The sequence below is a fragment of the Sorex araneus genome, chromosome 4 (assembly GCF_027595985.1).
Source record: "Sorex araneus isolate mSorAra2 chromosome 4, mSorAra2.pri, whole genome shotgun sequence".
Taxonomy (NCBI): domain Eukaryota; kingdom Metazoa; phylum Chordata; class Mammalia; order Eulipotyphla; family Soricidae; genus Sorex; species Sorex araneus.
In genome coordinates this window covers 191,827,187-191,846,548 of record NC_073305.1, presented here as the reverse complement: position 1 = coordinate 191,846,548, position 19,362 = coordinate 191,827,187, and the positions used below count along the sequence as shown (strand labels likewise).

Here is a 19,362-nt window from a genome sequence, read left to right as displayed (position 1 = left end):
CCTCTCAGTCTGTGGGGGTCCTCCTCCTTTTCCTTCTGGGACTGCACCATTGCATCTGCAGCCAAGTTTAAGACCTGCCACTGTCCACTGTCTGGCAGTGGCAGTGTCCCAGCCTCAGTGGCCTTGAGGGAACCGTGGGGTGCCTGTCACTCTCCAGCGCTCTGGAAGTGTTCAGTGTTCCCATATGTGAGGGCTGAGGTGGGGTCTTCCCCATCCTCATCTGTGTGCTCCTCTCTGAGGCCCATCTGGAGCCCCCCACTTTTCTTTTTTTCTTTTTGGGTCACACCCAGCGATGCAACAGGGGTCACTTCTGGCTCTGCACTCAGGAATTACCCCTGGCGGTACTCAGGGGACCATATGGGATGCTGGGAATCGAACCTGGGTCGGCCACGTGCAAGGCAAGCGCCCTACCCGCTGTGCTATCACTCCAGCTCCAGCCCCCCACTTTTCTTAGCGTGCATATTCCATGTGCTCGGCCCTGCAGTCGTTAAGTATGCAGATAGTTTTGCTTACCCCGTAGCTTGGTTTTGGCTCTCATTCGGAGGCTCTCTCTTTAAACTTCTCTTGGTTTAGGGGATGGGTTTACAATGGTGCTGACACCGTGGTCTGGGCTTCCCAGCTCCACCAGAGTGCTCGCCTCCTGCTGCTGCCGTTCTGGCATCTGACCCACAGGCTGCACTTTAGGGAGCCGAAATCTCCTCACCTAACCCTGAGCAGCAAAGATTTTTTTTCCTGTTTTTTTTTTTTAAACCTTTTGTTTCAGGGGCTGGAATGATAGTATATAGCAGGTAGGGACTTTGCCTTGCACAGCTAACCCAGCTTTGATCCCGGGTATCCCATGTGGTCCCCCAAACCCAGTAAGAGGGATCCCTGAGCGCAGCTGCATGTGGCCCAAGCACCAAAAAACAAAACCAGAAATGTTTAGTTTTGGGGCCAGAGACAGAACCCAAGGATTAAGGCATTTGGCCTGATTCGATCCCTGGCACCACCAGGACTGCTCCCCCAGCACAGAGCCAGGAGTAGGACATGAGTATAACTAGGTCCAGACCAAAACCAACCACACAAAAAAGAAACACACGAGAGGGGCTGGAAAGATGACTCAGGGCTGCTGGCCCCCGGCTCCATCCCTAGTGCTGCGTCACTCCTGAGCACAGAGCTAGGAGGAGCTGGCCCCTAAACCCACCAGGCCCCAAGCAAGAGCACAGTCCCAGACCGACTTCGATCATTTTGCTTCTTACATTCGACCCTCTGGTCCTTGCTCAGTTTAAGATTATGTAAGATGTGAGGTTGATTTTCAGAGTAATCCCAACATCCAGATGCAGCCCCTCGGTGGTCAGCCCCGTTGTGGGAAGGCGGGTTTCTCCCTCACTGAGTAGCCTCTCAGTCTCTGTCAGAATTGGGGAGTTAGTTGTTAAAGGAAAAAAAAAACTGGGTGAGGGGGCAGATACGAGAGAGGCTCGATGGACTGAGCACTTGTTTGGCGTGCAGGGGGCGTGGACTCCACCCCGGAGCACCACCAGGAGTGACCCCAAGCACAGAGCTGGAAGTAGCCCCCAGGCACCGCCAGATGTGAGCCTCTTCCAAAAAAGCTTAAAAAAACATTGGGACATATTTCTGTGTTTCTGTTTCTGGACTCTGCATTTTCCTGTACTGGCCTAATTATTTGTCCCTTTGCCGCTATTTGGGTTCCACAGCCGCCTGGTGTGGAGCTTAGGAGCGGCCTCTCATCTGCTCACTGGCCCCGCACCCCACAAAGCCGCAGCAGGAGGCACCCCAGCACAGCAGGGAGGCCTCCAGTCTCGTCCTTTTTCAGACGGGTTGGGTTGTTCCACGTCCTGTGACTCCACGTAACTTTTAGAATTAGTTTGTATTTGGATTGGTGCTTTAGACCCGAGCTGCAGTTCTGTGGGCCGTGTTGGTCTCCCTGGCCACGAGCCACTGCATGGCCTCCAACGGTCTGGGTTGCTCCCCTCAGCAGCTTTCTACTCTCCAATTCGGATCCTGTGCACATGACCGTGTTAGTGATGCCTAAGCATGTCCTTTTACATCAGATGTGACTTTTGCTTCATTCTGATTTACTGTGGTATGTTTCAGTTATACGTGGAAATAAGGTAGGTTTTGAATCGCTCGTCTTGCTTTCTTGCCTCAGTGTCCATGCCAGCTTTGTGAGTGTGACTGGGCTCCTGCGGGGTCGAGTCCTTGGGATTTTCTCTATGAATAGTTTGTAGGTTTGGCTGGTGTTGACTGCGTATCCCTTGGGCCCTCCGTGGCAGCTGCTCTAGGGGAGACTGGGGGTTCCCTGAGAGTATAGTGGCAAGGGGGCATCTTCCCCTTGTTTTCTGGGCCAACTCTCAGCTCTGTGCTTGAGGGTCATTCCTGGCAATGCTTGGGGAACGTACAGGGTTCTGGGCTTTGGGTCCTCATTAGCTGTGTGCAAAACAAGCTCCCTACCCACAGTCCTACCCTGTTAGCCCTGCCTTTGAATTCTTGATGTTCTTTAGAGTATTTATCATGAATGAACATCGATTCCTATCAAACCCTTTCTCCATGAGTTGATTGATAGGATCATATGTTTTTTCTTCTTTAGACTTGTCACTGTGGGAGATTCCGTCCATCTGGTGTTTAGTATATAACCACCTGACACCCCCTTCCTCCCTGTTCCTTCTTGCCCATTGCCAGATCCGCCTGCTGATGCTTTGTGGATGACTTCTGTGTCCATATTCATGAGCAAGATTAGGGTTTTCTTGTGCATTCCCGTCTGCTTTTGGATCAGCAAAAGGTGGCCTCATGACATGAGTCTCTCTCCTGCTTTCCGGAACAGATTGTGCAGAACAGGCTTTGTTTCTCTGTGGATCCCCGAAGCAGTCCTGGGAACTCTCCGGTTCCAACACTGTAGCTGGCGGGCGTGGTTGCCACTGGCCAGGCCCTTGGGGTTGTGGGCTGGCCTGGGGGCCACGCACACCCCGCACTCCTGCTGTGGACGTGGTGGCTTCCCCGGGATCACAGTGTGGCTGGAGACTGACAGTTTCGGGGTCTCCAGAGCACAAATGTTTGGTCCCCCCATCTTCCACGTTGCTTTTCCTGCCTCATTCTCTTGGTGCTGCTCTGACATCTTCCTTTTGTCTGCTTGTTTTCCTCACCTCGAGGGCAAGCTTAGATGCCTGACACAGGTCTGTCCTGTTTTCTAGTCTAAGCATTTGAGCTGCAGTGTTTCCAAGGGCTTCCTCTCCCACACTCAGGTTCAGTGTCCTCTGGCAAAGTCCATTCATAGTAATTTGCAGTTTCCTCTTCTTTGTTAACCAAAGTGTTAGTAGGGAAGCGTTTGAGGATTTCCCTTTTATCATCCTGTTCCTGATACCTTGCTTACTGCCATTAAGGTTTCCAGATAAAGCTTGTTACTTGGCTTGGGGTTTTCACTGTCGTGGAAGGTTCCATTCCATACCCAGGACCCGTTCGTGTGACGCTCGTCCTCTGCCTGTGAGCTCTACCTCCGGCCTCAGTTCACTGGAGTTTGTTCACTGTCCCGGGCACAGCCCTGTGTTGAGGCATGCTTTTTCTCTGAGGAGATGTGCTGGGTAGGAGCTTGACGTTTGTCCTGTGAGTTTAGAGGACAAACTCATGCCCCTCAGAGCTTTGTCCTCCGCCTCCTCCTGGCAGTGGGACTCTGGCCGGGCCCCGGCTCCCAGCCCTGCTCTCTCTCATCTGCTTCAGCCAGTTCTTTCTTTCTTTTATTTTCTTCTTTCTTTGTCCGTTTTGAGTTTCTACTCAGGGTTGTGTGCATTTAGGGTCATTGTGCCTCTCTCGTGCCCCTGCCCATCTCCCTTGCCTGGGTGAAGTTCTCTGGGTCCATCCCCAGGTGGCTGCGGTGTTGCTGGGGTGAGGCCAGGCCTGTCTCCCTCTTCCCTTCCTTTCTAGCCAGCCCCATCTCAGGAGGTTTCTTTACCTACAGGAAAGTCGCAAACCTGCTCTAGAGTGAGCGTGCGGATGGCCCGGCCAGGTACCTCGCTGGCTTTCCTTGTCTGTCCTGCCATCACTATCTGTGATGGTATTTCCATGATGGAGAGTACTGGCCAGGCAGCCACGCTTTTGCTGCCCCCTCTGTGGCTCCTGCTCCTTCGAGGAAGCCCAGAACAGTACCGCAGTGAGACATTGGCCCAGAGGCATCACATGAGTTGACCCTGACCTATGCCCTCTAGGGCTGAGTCCCATCATGCAGCCTCATGGACCACTGATACCTCCAAGGCCATGCCTCAGGGACTGTCACATTAGAGATTAGGATGCAACACAGGAATTGGGTGGGAGAGGGTGGGGGTAAAACCAATCCTTCCAGGGCCAGAGAGCTAGTACAAGGGTTCAATCTCTGGCACATGGTTCCCCAAGCATTACCAGGAGTGAGCCCTTGAACACAGCCAGATGTGGCCCTAAACACACCCCCCACCCAAATAATGACACACCCCCTTCCCAAAAGAAGAAAAGGCATCCATGGCAGGACCCCTTGTCCCAGACGGTGCTGTCCACACTGCAGGCTCCTGCATGGTCCCCAGTGTTTGTTTCTGGGCATGGCCAACCGTGCCTGCAGGGAACCAGTCCCCACTCAGCTCTGAGTGCTGAGCGGCAACCTGAGGGGGTGTGGAGAAGCCAAGGCAGCCGGCCACAGCCTGAGGGGACACTGCAGCCTAAGGGGCAGCAGAACAGGGCGTGGGGGCTCCCTCTGCAGCCCCCCTCCTTCCTTCATTCCCCCACCACCCCCCACCACCCCATCTCCGTCTCTCTAGGCTGTCAGATTCTGCCAGCGCCTCCCTCACCTCCGTAGATCCAATCATTCCTTTTGGGTTTTTGCTGTTTGTTTTGTTTGGGGGCCACACCCAGGTGTGCTCAGGACTGGCTCCTGGCTCTGTGCTCAGGGATCACTCCTGGAGGATTCTGGGGATTGAACCCAGGTCCGCCACGTGTAAGTCAGGCACCCTCCCAGCTGAATTATCTCTCCAGCCCCGAATCTGTCATCCATGACAAATATTTGAGACCAGAAAACTCTCCAGCTGGTCTCCCGCATAGCTGCAGCCTTGCTATGATTAGCTGAGACCTCACAAATATTGATCTAAGTTTATCAGCCAGTGTCTCTTCCTTCTGTCCACCTACGCATATAGTCATACCTAAGTCTGTGCCTCTGTCTCATCTGTCACCTCTTCATTTCATGGCTGCACATTTCTCTGTTCATCCACGCCGGGGCCGGGCCTTACACACCATCTGTTTGCTGTCCTGCCCTGTCATCCTCCCCCTCCCCAACCCTTGCTGGTTAGGACCTTTGGATTTGCCTGTCTCATGCAGCCAGGGAGCTAGTTCTACGAACTGTCGCTGAGGCCCTTGCATGTCCGCTCCCTGGCACTGCAGAGTCCCCCGACAAGTGAAACCCAGATTCTGTACCCCAAAAAGAGAAAAGGACCTGTGCCAGCAATGGTTACTTGGGACCCTCTGCAGGCAGACATACACATGCATGTGCGCACATGCACACATGCACACACACACATACCACATACGCATGCACATACATTTAGTCATTAATCTTCTGTCTCTCTCGATAAGTTAATGGCTTGCCTGGGAGACAGAGAAGAAAATCTTGTTTTTAGAATTCGTAACCAAGCGCCGTCATGTGGCTACTCTCCGGCAGCAAGAACAGCTTCCCAGGCCCCGCTGTCAGCACGGCTGTGGCTGCACAGATCTTATGTGACTCGAGCCTCTGAGCCATCGGAATCCATGATACCCTCTCTCCAGTGCAACCCGCGGGCGTCTTCTCCTTATCTTGCAGGTCTCCAAGACACAGCCTGAGCCACAGCCCTGAGCCCCCCACGCACCAGCACCCAGAGGCCGCTTCCCACCATGGTGACCTGTGTTGCCATGCTGCCACTTGTGAAGGGGACGGGGCGGCTTCCTGCAGAGTGGGGCCTGTCACGTCCTCCTTGGGTCACGTGACCCGCAGTCACAGACTTCCCGCTGTGGCTCACCACCCGTGGGCCTGGTCTGAGCTCGTAGAGTGGTGCCGGCAACAGCTCGGCCCTACAGAGGTGGCCTGGGCAGCGTGCACAGTGCTTGCTCGAGGCAGAATTGGGGCAGTCCCTGGAGTGGGGGTCCCCAGCCTACTGTGTGACCTGACTGACATTCCAGGCTTCTTTGTGGTGGCTGTGATGCCAGAGAGATGTGGGAGCCGGGTTGCAGAAATGTGGTCTGCTCCGCTCCCAGCCACATCCCTGAGCTGCGGTTGTGGGCAGGCAGCATGTGTGGCCCCAGGGCCCTGCCTCTGAAGAACGGACCCTCACGCAGTCGCCTGGCCAGGCTGTCTCTGCTGGGATCCCCGGGGGCATGTGAGCTGTGAGGTTCTGCCCCTGTGTTTTGCGTGAGCCCCTCAGAGCTGACGTGAGGGGGCTTGGGGAAAATTGGAGCCTTTCAGGCCTTGTCTTTGCACTTTACTGGGCTACCAGGACAGTCTGTTCCTCAATTCTCTGCTCTCCTGACCCTGAATTTCTTTGGGAGCAGAGATGCCAGTCGCCCCTTTTTTCTTGACAGGCCTGTCACAGTGCGATTTTTAAGTCCCGTAGTGGTAGATTGACTAACAGATGCTCTTCCCACAGATGCTCTATCCCTGAGCCCCAAAATTAAATGTTGAATTGAAAGTAAAAATTGGCACTTAGCTAGGATGAGCTGACGCACCCACATTCTTGTCTTGTTCTTGGGCCATTGAGGCTGAGGGGCTCGATAGCCCGCCCAGATCCTGCCAGGTCCTCTCCCGCCCTGGCCACGGTGCATGAGCTGAGCTGTCCACTGTCCTCCCAGCGCTCCAGGCCCAGTGTCTCGCCTCTGGGGGTGTGCCACCTGCCCTCGGGCATCCTCAGCCGAGACCCCCAGGCTGCCCCGGCTGCAACACTGTCTGTGTCCGAGCCTGGCCCCTGTCACCGCCCCGCTCTCCTTGCAGGATGAAGATTGAGGAGCTGGAGGGGGAGCGGAGCCGTCTGGAAGAAGAGAAGAAGGCTCTGGAAGCACAGCTCGAGCGGTTCACCCTGCAGGTGAGCACTTGATGTAGGTGCCCATACCGCAGCCGCCTTGTCTGTGTTCAGGGCTCAGAGCGTCCAGGGCCCATGGTCCTCTGTCCCTTGTTGTCCACCCCCGACCCGTGCAGGCCTCCCTGTCCTTGCACAGCTGGCCCTGGCCCCATGCAACTGCCTGTCCCCCGTCCTTGCCCTTCGTTTCCTCCTGCACAGTCCTGACCACGGGTGTGTTATTCCCGGATCCTGAGCAGGCCACAGCTTGATCTGACACCTATTAGTGGACACCAGATTCCCCGTCACCCCCCGTGCCTGGAGGTGGCCGAGTGACAGCTGGGACAAAGCCAGGGGCCGGGCTCCTGCGCTTTAATTGGAGCCACACAGCTGGCTGCACTCGCTCCCTCCCCGCCCACTCCTGGGCTTCCAGACCTTTCCCAGGAGTGGCGGCCCCTGGGCTGGCCGCCTGGAACGTGTCTGCTTCTGTCTGACAGGCTTGTGCAGCCTCCCCTACCCAGCTCCTGGAGCCCCTGTCCACAGCCCCCTGGCCTGTTCTCGCGGTCCCAACCCAGGTCGGCCCCAAGTGCCCTGCAGCCGGCCCTGAGCGGGGAGGACATCTGTGGTCAGCTGGAGCATTGATTCTAGCCCCGTCCACCCTGGCCCCTCCCAGCGCCTGCTGCCCTCCTGTGTCCCCGGTCTCATGCCACGCCCCCCTTGCTGCCCTCTTCACCAGGGCCACATGCAGGAGATGTGGCTCAAGACTCGATGACCACCACTATCGGGTGCCAACGGCACCCAGGGCCCCGAGTGGGCCCCGAGTGCCTACAGAAGGCAGCGTCCACCGAGGTGGCCAGTGGCTTTTGTCTGAAAGTATTGGGAGTTGGGACCGAGAGATTCTGCCATGAGCCCTGCCCGCAGGTCCCCCGGCCCTGGGCTGGAGCCCGGTGTGGGCCAGTCGGAGGGGCAGCGCCGGCCCTACCGCCCGCTCCCCGGAGGCAGCTTCAAGTCGGGCTCTTCAGGGAAGATTGATTGAAATCAGGCGCAGTTTGGCTTAATTGGGAACATGTGCTGGCAGAGGGCGCCCGACTAGTTAGGGCTCTTTGTGAGCGGCCCACAGCTGGGCCCGCCCCGCCCGGGCGCTGCTGCCTCCCGCAGGGCCCCAGTGTGAGGGGCTGAGACACCCGCTCAGACATAGCCATGTCACCGTGTCCCGGCCTCAGAGGTAGGGCTCTCGCCTTGCACACGGCCAACCGGGGTTCGATTAGGCCCCACCAGGAGTGACCCCTGGACACAGAGCCACGATAAGCCCTGAGTACTGGATGTGGCCCAAAAACAACAAAAGAGAAATAGAAGACTGAGCCCCGCAAACCGTGGGCCCATCAGAGAAGTCGGAAGTGCCGCCTGTCCCCTGCAGTGGTCGGGGCACGGGGCCGGACCCCAAGCACACCCCCCTTATCTGGGTCTGCAGAGACCCCCCAGACACAGGCCAGCACCTCTGGGGATGTGGCCAGCTGCTGGGGAGGCCCAGAGGGCTTGTCTGCCGGACAGCTCGGCCTCGCCCAGCTCTGTCCTGCCCCCAGGGTGGGTGGACACCACCAGCACCCTCAGCACTTGTAGATTTCGTGCCACTTGAGGAGCGTGTCCTCCAACCCACAGCCAGGCTGAAGGAACTGCGGCCGTGTCCATACACCCTGGGGTCCGCTGTGGTTGTGGGGGCCCTGTCTGCCCCCTGCCCGGCACCCTTCCTCTGGCGCCCAGTCTGCACGCTCCCCAGGGCAGCAGGCAGGCGTGACGAAGCAGAGCCTCTGCCCCCAGCCCGGCGTGGGGTCTGAGCCGCCTCCCCCTCACTGCTACTCCTCCTTCCTGGCTGGCTGGGCCCCACGGCTGTGCTGCTCGGGAAGGGCCCAGACGTGGGGCTCGCTGACATTTACAGCAGGAGCATCTTTCGGGAGAGGGAGTGGGTAGAAAATTGCCGGGTTCCCTGTGAGCGGAAAAGCGCGGTGCCCGGGGCCGTCCCTGCTCCAGCCCTGCGTCACCAGGCTCCGAGCAGCTAATCATAGACTCCAGCCCCCACCCGCGCCCCTCGCCCGCCCCGGCTCCCACAGCCCTGACTCCCGGGACCTGTTGCCCCCACTCCCCCTCCCCATCCTACCCCTCCTTCTCCTTCCTTGCCCTCCCCATCCTCCCCCTTCCCTGTCCTCTCCCCCTCCCCCATTCTCTTCTCTCACTCATCCCCCCTTCCCTATCTTTTCCCCTCCTGTCCTCTCCCCTCCCCAATCTTTTCCCCTCTCTGTCCGCCCCCTCCCCCTCCCCTTCCCCCCCTTCCCCCTCCTCCCCCTCCCCCTCCTCCCACTTCCCTGCCCTCACCCCTTCCCCATCCTCTCCCTGGCCCCCACCCTCCCCCTCCCTCGTTCTCCCCCTCCCCGTGCTCTCCCTGTCCACTGCCCTCACTCCTCCCCCATTCTCACCCCTCCCATCCTCTCCCTGTCCCCCATCCTCCTCCTCTTCTGTCTTCCTCTCTTTCCCCCTTCTCACCCTCTCCCATTTGTTCCCCATCCCAGAAGCACTTACCCTCTCTTCAGACCCACCTCTCCTCCATGTCCCCTGTGGACCTTTGGCTGTTGGTCAGGGCCTTAGGCACTTCCTGCCCCGAAGATCAGTATGTTCCTAGTGGCCGATGCCATTGTAGGAGCAGGACCCACGTGCTGTGGTGCGGAGATGGTGACCCCGGGCCTGCTGAATGGTGCTCAGCAGAAGCTCCTCCCAGCCTTCCCTGGGCCCCCAGCGCTGGGGGCTGAGCAGGCCAGGTAACCCTCCCTGCCCCAGACGGTGCCAGCATGGCCCCTACAGTGGCTACTCTGAGTGGCGGGGCCTGGGTTCCATCTGTGGTGTTCCCAGCTCAGCAATGGCCAGAGGCTCCCTAGGGACCACGTCAGCCATGTCCCGCACCCCTGCGAGACGCCCTGAGTCGGGGATTCCTGGCCAGTGGGTGGCAGGAGAGCTGATGTCCTGTGGTTTCAGAGGAAGGCTTTCTTGGGGCCTTCCTGCGGGGCGGGTCTAGGCCATCTCTCAGGCACCACTCGAGCCTTTTCTTGATAGAGTTCTTTGCATATTAAGACATTTGTGGGGGGCTAGAGCGATAGCACAGCAAGGAGGGCGTTTGCCTTGCATGCGGCCGACCCGGGTTCAATTCCTAGCATCCCGCATGATCCCCTGAGCACCACCAGGGGTAATTCCTGAGTGCAGAGCCAGTAGTGACCCCTGAGCACTGCTGGGTGTGACCCAAAAGGCAAGTTCTGGGGTTTGGGGCCACACCCAGAAGTGCTGAGTTTCCTTCTGGCCCTGTGCTCAGAGGTCACTTCTGGCTCGCTCATGGGACCATGTAGGGTGCTGAGGGTCAAGCCAGGATGCTGTCTGCAGGACAAGCACTGCGGTTTTCTTCTCGTTCGGTGAGGGTTAGTTTTTTTGGGTTTTGGTCAAGACCCAGCAGTACTAGGGTTTATTTCTGATACTGCACTCAAGGGTCACTTCTGGTGGTGCTCAGGGAAAGCGTATGGGATTCCAGGGATTGAACTGAGGTCAGCCGTATGCAGGGCAAGTGCCCTCCCCGCTGTGCTATCACTCTGGCTCTGATGCCTTGGTGTTATATAGTTTCCTTTTTACATGTAAACACTTGAGTGACCTGAAGTTTGGTTTTGGCTTTTGAAAAGCCATGAAGCTTGATGCCAACCTTTCTTATTTCTTCAGGTGTCTCCTACATGAAGTAGCTCAGGGTCATCCCTTGGCACCTGGCTGGACCTGAACACTGACCCCTGACCCCCAGAGGCCAGCTTGGGGTACCCCTGCCAAATGGTCAGGTGCCGCCGCGCTGCTCATGGGGCACGGCCCCAGCTATCTCTGGCTTGGCTTGGTTCGGTTTGGGGCCACACCCAGGCACTGCTCAGGCATTCCTGGCTCTGCCTCGGGACTCGCTCCTGGTGCTCGGGGACTGTCTGGGGTGCTGGGGATGAGCTTGGGTCAGCCGTGTGCCGGCAGGCGCCCTCCCCACAATGCTGTTACTACAGGCCTTCTCACCCCAAGTCCTCAGGAAAGGTTTGCTCCCGGGGCGGGCTCTGTGGACCCTACGGCTACACCACGCGCAGAGTCCTTCGCAGTCAGCACAAGGCCGTGCCCCTGCCTGCACCTCTGCCGGGGTCCGCCTGGCATGTCCCCATCAGTGAGCAGAGGGCGCGTGTGTCCCACCCTCCGGGCATGCAGCCATCTGCAAAGCTCAGTGTGTTAGGGGGGTCACGCGCTCACTCCAGGCTCCTGCGCGTGGCCAGCGGCCCCAGCGCTTGCTCCCAGGCCGCCTTCCTGAAGCTTCTGTGTGAAACAAGACACTTAATGAGGAAGAGTCCAAGCCCCACTTAGGTGGCGTGAGGCTGCTCATGTTTATTAACGCAGAGGCTAAAAAAAGCCCCACTCGCTTGCTGATGCGCGCTTGTGTGGAGAAATTTCCACAGCCGCTGATTTCTTCTGATTTTTTATGAGGGTGACACGTCCTGAATATTCAGCCCCTTCTTGTCCTAGACTTCCCGAGGCTACAGCACTGGCACCACCCTCCCATCCCCTTGCTGGAGCCGCTGCCCACAGCTCCTGGGGACCCCCAGGCTCCGTATTTGCAGAAGAGGCCCTGGGTCTTGGGCCCTCGCCCCCATGGCGTCTGGGCCTGGGCCTCCCCTGGCTCCTCATTCCCCACGAGACCCTGGAGACTGGAAGGGCAGCGGGACACATCTCAGGAGGGGCGGGCGGGAGGAGCAGCCCCCAGGGGCTGCCGGGGCACCCGGCGCTGGCAGAGGCCCCACTGCCGCCTGTTGGGCTGGCTGGCAGCTCCTTCCTCTTCTGAGTCGCCTTCTTTCTCCCGAGTACTTCGCCGCGTTGGGCGGGGGAGATAAGAGCTGCCGAACCAGCACGTTGTCTGAGGCTCTAGCAGGCCTGTCTCCTTCCCTGTTCCAGAAGATTCTTGTGATGCCTGCTGGGGGGCAAGTGCCCGGCAGCCTGGCGGGGATTCTGACCCATCACATAAGTCCCCTTCTGCAAGCACCACGGCCCACGGGCGGAAGGCACGCACCACAGCCACGGCTGCCCGCAGCAGCACCCTGGCCCCCGCCCTCCGCCCTCCCACACCCCAGAGCGAGAGTTTCATCTACATCCCAGCGCTGAGAGCGGGGCCGTAAGAGGCTGTCAGTGTCCTGCCCTCCTTGGGGCCGCGGTGTGGTCTCTGCCTGTCGAGCAGCTGGTGGCGGGGCTCCAAGAGTGGGGACAAAGTGGCCATTTGGCATGGTGAGGACACTCTGGGAACACTGTGCAGGTGACTGCACAGCTGTGCCAGAGCTGAGTGCGCTGACCTGGACACTTGCCGGGCTTGAAGTGGACACTGCGTCTTGTGTGAATTTCCTTCGAATCCCAGGAGCCTCTGGAATGTGTTTGCAGCTGGGCCGGGCTCGGTGCACAGCCCGGGAGACACCCCTTTCTCCCGCCTCACCTGCTGGCTGGGGGTCCTGGGCCCTGTCCACCCCACACAGGGACCTTCGATGTCTTGATAGTCACCTTGCTGGAGGGGAAGGAGAAACTGCAGTATCCAGCTGGGGTCTGCCTCATGTGCCCTGCCGGGGCAGTGCCTCGGGAGAAAAGCCAGAGCAGAGCCTGGACTCGCAGCTGGGGAAGGCCAGGGCCGCTGAGCAGGGCCTGTCAGAGTCGCCACACTCCTCGCTGTCTTCACGCCCACCTAGTTTCACACCTGGGCTTGGCAGAGCCGTCCCGGGAGGCAGCAGGGGCAGGCAGGGTGCTGGCCAGCGGCCCAGCTGCCCTTCATCTCCCACTCCCTTCTGGCCCGGGTGAGCAGGACACGGCACTCCAACAGCCTGGCCTCTGGCTCATTCCCACCGGCTGTGGCCCAGGGAGAAGGGGCTTGTCACACACAGATGACCTGTGCCGGGCGTGTCCCCACCGCCCAGCCCTGGCCTGTCCTTACCTGCCCCATGATCTCAGGTGCCCAGTGGCAAGGGTCGTGCCGTGAGGTGACCCTCGCTGTGCTCGAGGGCGGCGAGGACAGAAGGAACCTGGCGGGCGTCACGCGGGCCTCACGGGGAGCACCCGTGGCGGGCCCAGGGTGCTGAGCTCCGCTGTGCAGTGGCCCGGCCCCCACCTGCCCTTCAGACCCGGGGGCGCCCCAGCTCTGCACTCCCCCCGGCGTGCTTCCTTCAGCTGGAGAGATATTGATTTCGTTTCGAGGCCGGGTGGTTCATAAATATGCATGAGGCCGGCGCTTATTTAACTGTGCTCGTCCATTCTCCTCGCGTCGCTGCCTCTTCCAGCAGGCTCTTAGCAAGCCTGTCAGGCCCAGAGTGGCAGGCACCCTCCCCGGGGGCCGGGGCCGGGGGCCTGGCGCTGCCTCCCCGGCTGCTGGGCATGCAGAGGCCCCGCCCACCTGCCCACTGAGGACTGAGGGTGGGGGTGGAGGGTGGGGGTGGCCTGCCCCATCCCTGTGCCTTGGGTGCAGTGCAGGGGACGAAGGGCTGCTTGGTCAAGGGGCCACATGCGTGCAGCCTGACTCCAGGCCCCGCAGCTCCTTGAGGTCCCGGGTGCCCAGCCCTCATGCCACCCCCAAGCCTGGCACCCCTGGGCACAGACACACCCTCCCGTGGAGGAGAAGCACGTCAGAGGATGGAGCAGAACTTTTCCCTTTGAGATTCTCATCAGCATCTCAACAGTCTTCTCAGCTGCAAAGTGAACAAGGCAGCAGATTTCAAGGAGAAGATTACAACCATTTCCCCTTTCTTCCCCAGAGCTGTCGTCAGCCGCCCCTGCCAGCAGCACAGTTCCGCTCCCCTCTGAGCGGGGGGCGGGGGCGGGCACACGGGCTGGCTCATGCCGTGGATGGCTTCTGGCCGAAGGGACCAGTGGCCTGCCTGTGGGGGCTCAGCCTCTGCTATGGAGCTGCCGCCAAGGACCCCGTGTCCCCCCGCTGGCTGGCGCCTTTCCTTCCTGCTGGTTTCCTAACAGAGATGTCCGTCCTCTCTGCCGAGCCCCTTCCCAGCTCCCAAACCTGGACTTGCTTGCTGGGACGGTGGCCACAGTCCAGCCCCCTGCTCTGGACTCCGTCACCAGAGTGGGCACGTCCCGGGCTCGCTCTGCCCTGTGGTTCCCACTGCCTGCCCGCCGGCTCCTGCACCCAGTCTGCTCCTCCATGCAAGGCCCAGAGCTCCCCAGGGCACCTGCAGGGCCCCTCCCGCTGGGTGGACAAGCGTGTCTGCACGGACGAGCATGTGGTCGGCATCTCCCCGCCTATGCCGATGAACCCCTGTGTGGGAGACCTAAGTTCGGGAATGGAGTTGGCAGTTTGGGCCTCTGGGGGTCCACGTGAGCCCACCCTGCTTTCCTGTCTGGCCCGAAGGTGTCCCCTCAGCCACTGCGTCTCCACATTATTCTGGTGCATGGGAGTCAGAGCCCAGCGTCCTCTCCCGGCAGGGCCAGACCCCGCTCTCACCACTGCCCTCTGGGTTTGCCACAGGGCGACTACGACCGGACGCGGACCAAGGTGCTGCACCTGAGCATGAACCCGGCGAGCACTGCACGACAGCAGCTGGGCGAGGACCGGGCACGGCTGCAGGAGGAGTGCGAGCGGCTGCGGGAGCTGGTGCGCAGCCTGGAGCGGGGCGGGCCCCTGCCTGAGCACCTGGAGGCCGCTGCAGGGCTGCCGTCCTCCAAGGAGGTGGCAGGTAGGTCTGGAGGGGAGCCCGGGACGAGGCAGGGAGGCCCAGCGCCCTGCACTCCTGAGTCACATGCACACACACTCGCACACCCAGAGTCACACTCAGACTCACACATGCTTCCTGACACGCGTCCACTCAAGCACTCACTGAGACTCACATCCACATGCATCTATTCCCACACTCCCCTACTCAGACACACACTCACACACCCACATCCATCCTCACACTCCATGCCCAGACACACTCGCGCACACACACACCCACATCCGTCCTCATACCCTATACCCAGACATTCACACTCACACACACCCACATCCATCCTCACACCCTATACCCAGACACACACACACGCTCACAGCAAAGGGGCTGCACATCGCCCACCCTCTCTGCTCGTCTCCCGGCATCTGCGGGGCTGCAGCTGCCTTGGGCACAGAAGGGCCTCTGGGTGCCATCCCCGGTACCTGATGCCACTAAGCCATAGCCACCCCTGGGGCTGTCTGGCCCCTGCGCTGCTTCCCCCTCACAGGCCCCCACCAAAAGGGAGCATGTGACCCCGCGGTCTCCAGGCAGAGTAGCCTCTGCACCCCTGAATCTGTGGGGTGACCCAGGCCCTGCTCCCCAGAACCACTGCCCTGAGTGAGGTGGGCTGTAACCACAGAGAACGGGCTTCAGGAGAGTGTGACCAGACATGTGCCTGAACCTGCCCAGTCATCAGTGCCCAGGTGGCCTCGACCCTCGCACACATCCGCCTGCCACAGCCACTCAGAAAGCAGGGTTCAGGGTGAGTCTGACACACAGCTCGGCCCCGTCTCCCACGAGGAGCAAACCAGGCCCCTGCCTCCTCCCCTCTCCACTCTCTACCATTGGTCTGGCACCGCCTGGTGGAGAGGCTTTCTGAGCACTGCACACCGAGCCCCTGTGCCAGATCCACAGAGTACCTGAGGCACCCCCACTCCAGGAGCTGCCACAGCTGTGTCAGACAGGTCTGCGGGCACCACGGCCAGGCCAGTGTATGTCTGTCTCACTCGTGAGGCGGAGTTGGCCCTCCCGGAGCTTCCCGCTACCTCTCCTGTGCCGTGCCAGGCAGGGCCCCAGGCCAGCAGGTGATGCAGACGCCAGCATGGCCGTGGGCTGGAGGACCCTGCCAGGCTCTGCTCAGGTTCTGCACCCCTCCCCACTGGCCCCCGGGCTCCCACCTCCCTTTCTCGGAGACTGCAGGAGGCGGGGGCCTTTTGGGGCATCACTTTGGCATCTGGCTGCTCCCAGAGTGCCAAGCATCTCGAGTCGTAGGCCAGTGAAGGACAGGATGAGGGACTAACCCCAGTGTAGTGGCTCATCCCTTGGGTGTCAGGGGGTAAGAAGCAGCCTCTTGTCCTGATAAGATTTTTGCATGCACAGAAACAAATATTAGGAAAGAGCCTGTGAGGTGGGGTCACATGCCTGGTAGACTTCCCGGAGGAGGAGGAGGCATTTCTGCCTGGCCTGGGTATGAGGATTAAGGTGGGGTCACAAGGGATATAGTGGGGGAGGTGCAGCTTGGCTTACCCTTCTGTTCCTTCACCTGCTTTGGCTATTGATGATGCAGAGACAGCCAAGGGTGGTCTGCCTGGAGACCTCGGGGTCACATGCAGAGACGCTCCCCTTTGGTGGGGGCCGGTGAGGGGGAAGCAGCACAGAGGCCAGGCAGCCCCAGGGGTGGGTGAATAGAGCTGGGCACCAGGCATGACCTGAAGCAGGGGTGGGGAGGCAGCGGGGGCGGGGCAGGTCTGTGGCTGTGGCTAACTTGGAGCCGGGCGGCGGGGGGCAGCTGTGGGGGTCCCCAGTGCCCTCAGGAAGCCTTTCATGCACAGGGGTCACCTGCCCACATGGGTCCCCCCGCAAGCCCTGCCTGGACCTTAAGCAGAGGCTCCTCTGGCACCGGCACCAGGGACATGCGCCCTGCTTGGAGGAGCTCGGCCACGTCATCTCTGCACACAGCCAGGCTGGGCCCGAGAGATTATTAATTGCAGCTTAATTAGGCAATACATTAATATTAAAATAATCTAATCTCGTCAGAGCAACACTCTGAAGGTGATGGAATTCGTCACTGCCTGTGTGGGCACAGCTGGTCCGAGGTGTCTGGAGGAGGGAGGAAGCACCCCCCAGCGCCCGCAGAGGGGGGCTCCCAGCCCTGTGGGTACACCCCGAGCTATCTCCCTGCACCAGGCTACCCGGCCTGCCAGTCCACTCTGTTCCTGATTCTCATAGGGTCGTTTCCCAAGCACAGAGCCTTGGACAGAAGCCCTGGGTAGCCCGTGGGGCGTCTTGGGGTCAGGGTCTTAGCACACAGTCACCCTGGGGCTGCTGGCTCCTGGCCTCTCCGTCCTTGGCTCAGGGAGAGTCGGCCATCCCCCAGCCTCCACTGCAGGCTCCTCTGCACATCTGCTCCGCTGAGTGCAGCCGGCTCAGAGCCCGTCTCTCGCTCCCCAGCCTTATCCCAGCCGGTGCTGCGTCTTTCCGCGATGGCGTCACTCCCCCGCCAGGCTGCTCTGACTCTGTGACCTAATAGCAGTTTTTCTTCAGCTTGTTTCTATCTCTAAAACTACTGAGATTCTTATTTTGTGGGGGGGAGGGGGCAGGGAGAGGGTGGGGTGCAAGTTCCACCCGGTGGCACTCAGGGCCTGCGCCTGGCTCTGTGCTCAGAGATCACTCCTGGTGGGACCATCTGGAATGCTGGGATCCAACCCCGGTTGGGGGGGCTGGAGTGATAGCACAGTGGGTAGGGCCTTGCACGCGGCCGACCCGGGTTCAAATCCCAGCATCCCATATGGTCCCCTGAGCACCGCCAGGGGTGATTCCTGAGTGCATGAGCCAGGAGTGACCCCTGTGCATTGCTGGGTGTGACCCAAAAAGCAAAAAAAAAAAAAAATACCAACCCCGGTTGGCTACACTCAGGGCAAGTGCCTCCTTGTGCCTCCCTAGCTCTCTGCGTAGGTTTTCCCGGTCAGTTCGTTCCATCTGTAGATCAGGTTTGGGAGAATCCATGTTGGGCCAGGGATTTGGCGGCTGCACCAGCAGCTCTCAGGCTTATTCTGGGCTCAGGGGAGCCATATCAGGGGTTACTCCTGGCTCTGCACAAAGGAATTACTGCTCCTCCTAGGACTACTGGGGATGGAAGCCAGGTCTGCCGTGTGCAAGGCAGGCGCCCTCCCCCTGTCCTGTCACTCGAATCTTTGTGACCCAACACTGTATGTCCCATCTTGGCACTGTTCTCCTGCCCACCCTCAGTGACTCCTCACACACGCCCGATGGCTAGACGCCGCGTCCTCTTGCCTGTCACTCTGGCATTGTTTGCTGTGTCGACTCATTATCCAGCCGTGAGTGGACTCGTGAGTTTCCTCGACTGGTTCTGGAGGCCTGGACTGGGCTGTGGTTCTTAGTGCTTCTCCATGGACAGGGACCACCCACCTCCCGTCAGAACCCACCGTGGCCTCTCTGGCACCCGGGCCTTCACAATGCTGGTGCTCTCAGCACAGGCAGCTTCCTAATGCCGTGACCAGCTTCGGGAGAGCCCCTTCCAGCCCTGATTTTCTGGGTGTATTTACAGTGTTGAATCTTTAATCTTGTCAAATGCTTTTTCTGTATTAAGAAACACTACTTATGTTTTTTCTCCATAGACTATGTTGTGGTGATTTGTGAGGGGGGCATATCCAGCAGTGCCAGGAGCTGCTCCTGGCTTGGTACTCGGGGGTTGACCACCACATGATGCCAAAGCGGAACCTCAGCCTCCCGCACCCGGAGCCTGCCCTGCAACCCTGCCCTGCACTGCCTTGGCCGAGGGTAGAGGCTCCTTACTGGTGTCCACACTGACCTGAGCGGCCCATCTGTGTGGACAGTGCTCCCGGGGAGGCAAGTTTATGGTGCTCCCTGTGGGCCGGGCCAGAGTGCAGAGATGGTGTCATCACTCCACTGGTTCTGTTGAAGTTCCGCTGAGCCCACCTGGGCTATGCACCGCTGCTTGGAAGGTCCCTGAAAATTCCCAGTGACCTGGGCCGCCCTGAGGTGGGACCCTGGGAAAGACCCCCCAGAGAGCTCCCTCGCCCCTGTGAGGCCTCCGCAGTGCTGGCTCCCTGGAGCCCGGAAGCAGCCGGGCTGTGCTCTCCACGGGAAGGTGGCTCCCTGCTCTGGGGCTCCCCTGGCCTTCCCAGCGTCCCTCCCGGGGCAGGCCCTGCCTTCTCTCCTGAGCGTCACTGCCCACTTCTGCCCCGCGCCTCAGTGGGGGTCTGCGTCACTGAGGTCTCCAGCTCTCCAGGCCTGCAGGGCAGGGCTTGTCTTTGTGTTCACTGGCTGTTTTCCACATTCCTTGCTGGTAGTTTCTGTCGAGGTTGCGCAGGGCAGTGGCAGGGTGGAGAACGGGCTCTTCCAGCATTGCGGCGGGGGGCAGTGTCAGTGCCTGCGGCCTTGCTCCTGCCCCTAGGGCCACAGCCCCGGCCTGGCTTCCGAGTGTCCCCAGGGTCTTGCTTCTCCCTTCCGCGTCTTTTCCTTCCTGCACTGGAGTTGGCGCTGGCTGTTCTGTCTGTCCGACTCCTCCATGG

The 19,362-nt window shown here is 59.9% G+C and overlaps 1 protein-coding gene across 3 annotated transcripts in view; it reads left to right on the top strand.

Annotated features, from left to right (window-relative positions):
- The window catches only part of MAD1L1 (mitotic arrest deficient 1 like 1), a 241,059-nt gene that overhangs the window by 201,488 nt on the left and 20,209 nt on the right, over positions 1-19,362 (top strand). For all 3 annotated transcript variants that reach the window (XM_055136365.1, XM_004617354.2, XM_055136366.1), the window contains 2 exons: positions 6,968-7,058; positions 14,587-14,794. In XM_055136365.1, coding sequence (XP_054992340.1) covers positions 6,968-7,058; positions 14,587-14,794 — 299 coding nt within the window. The remainder of the gene's footprint in view (positions 1-6,967; positions 7,059-14,586; positions 14,795-19,362) is intronic.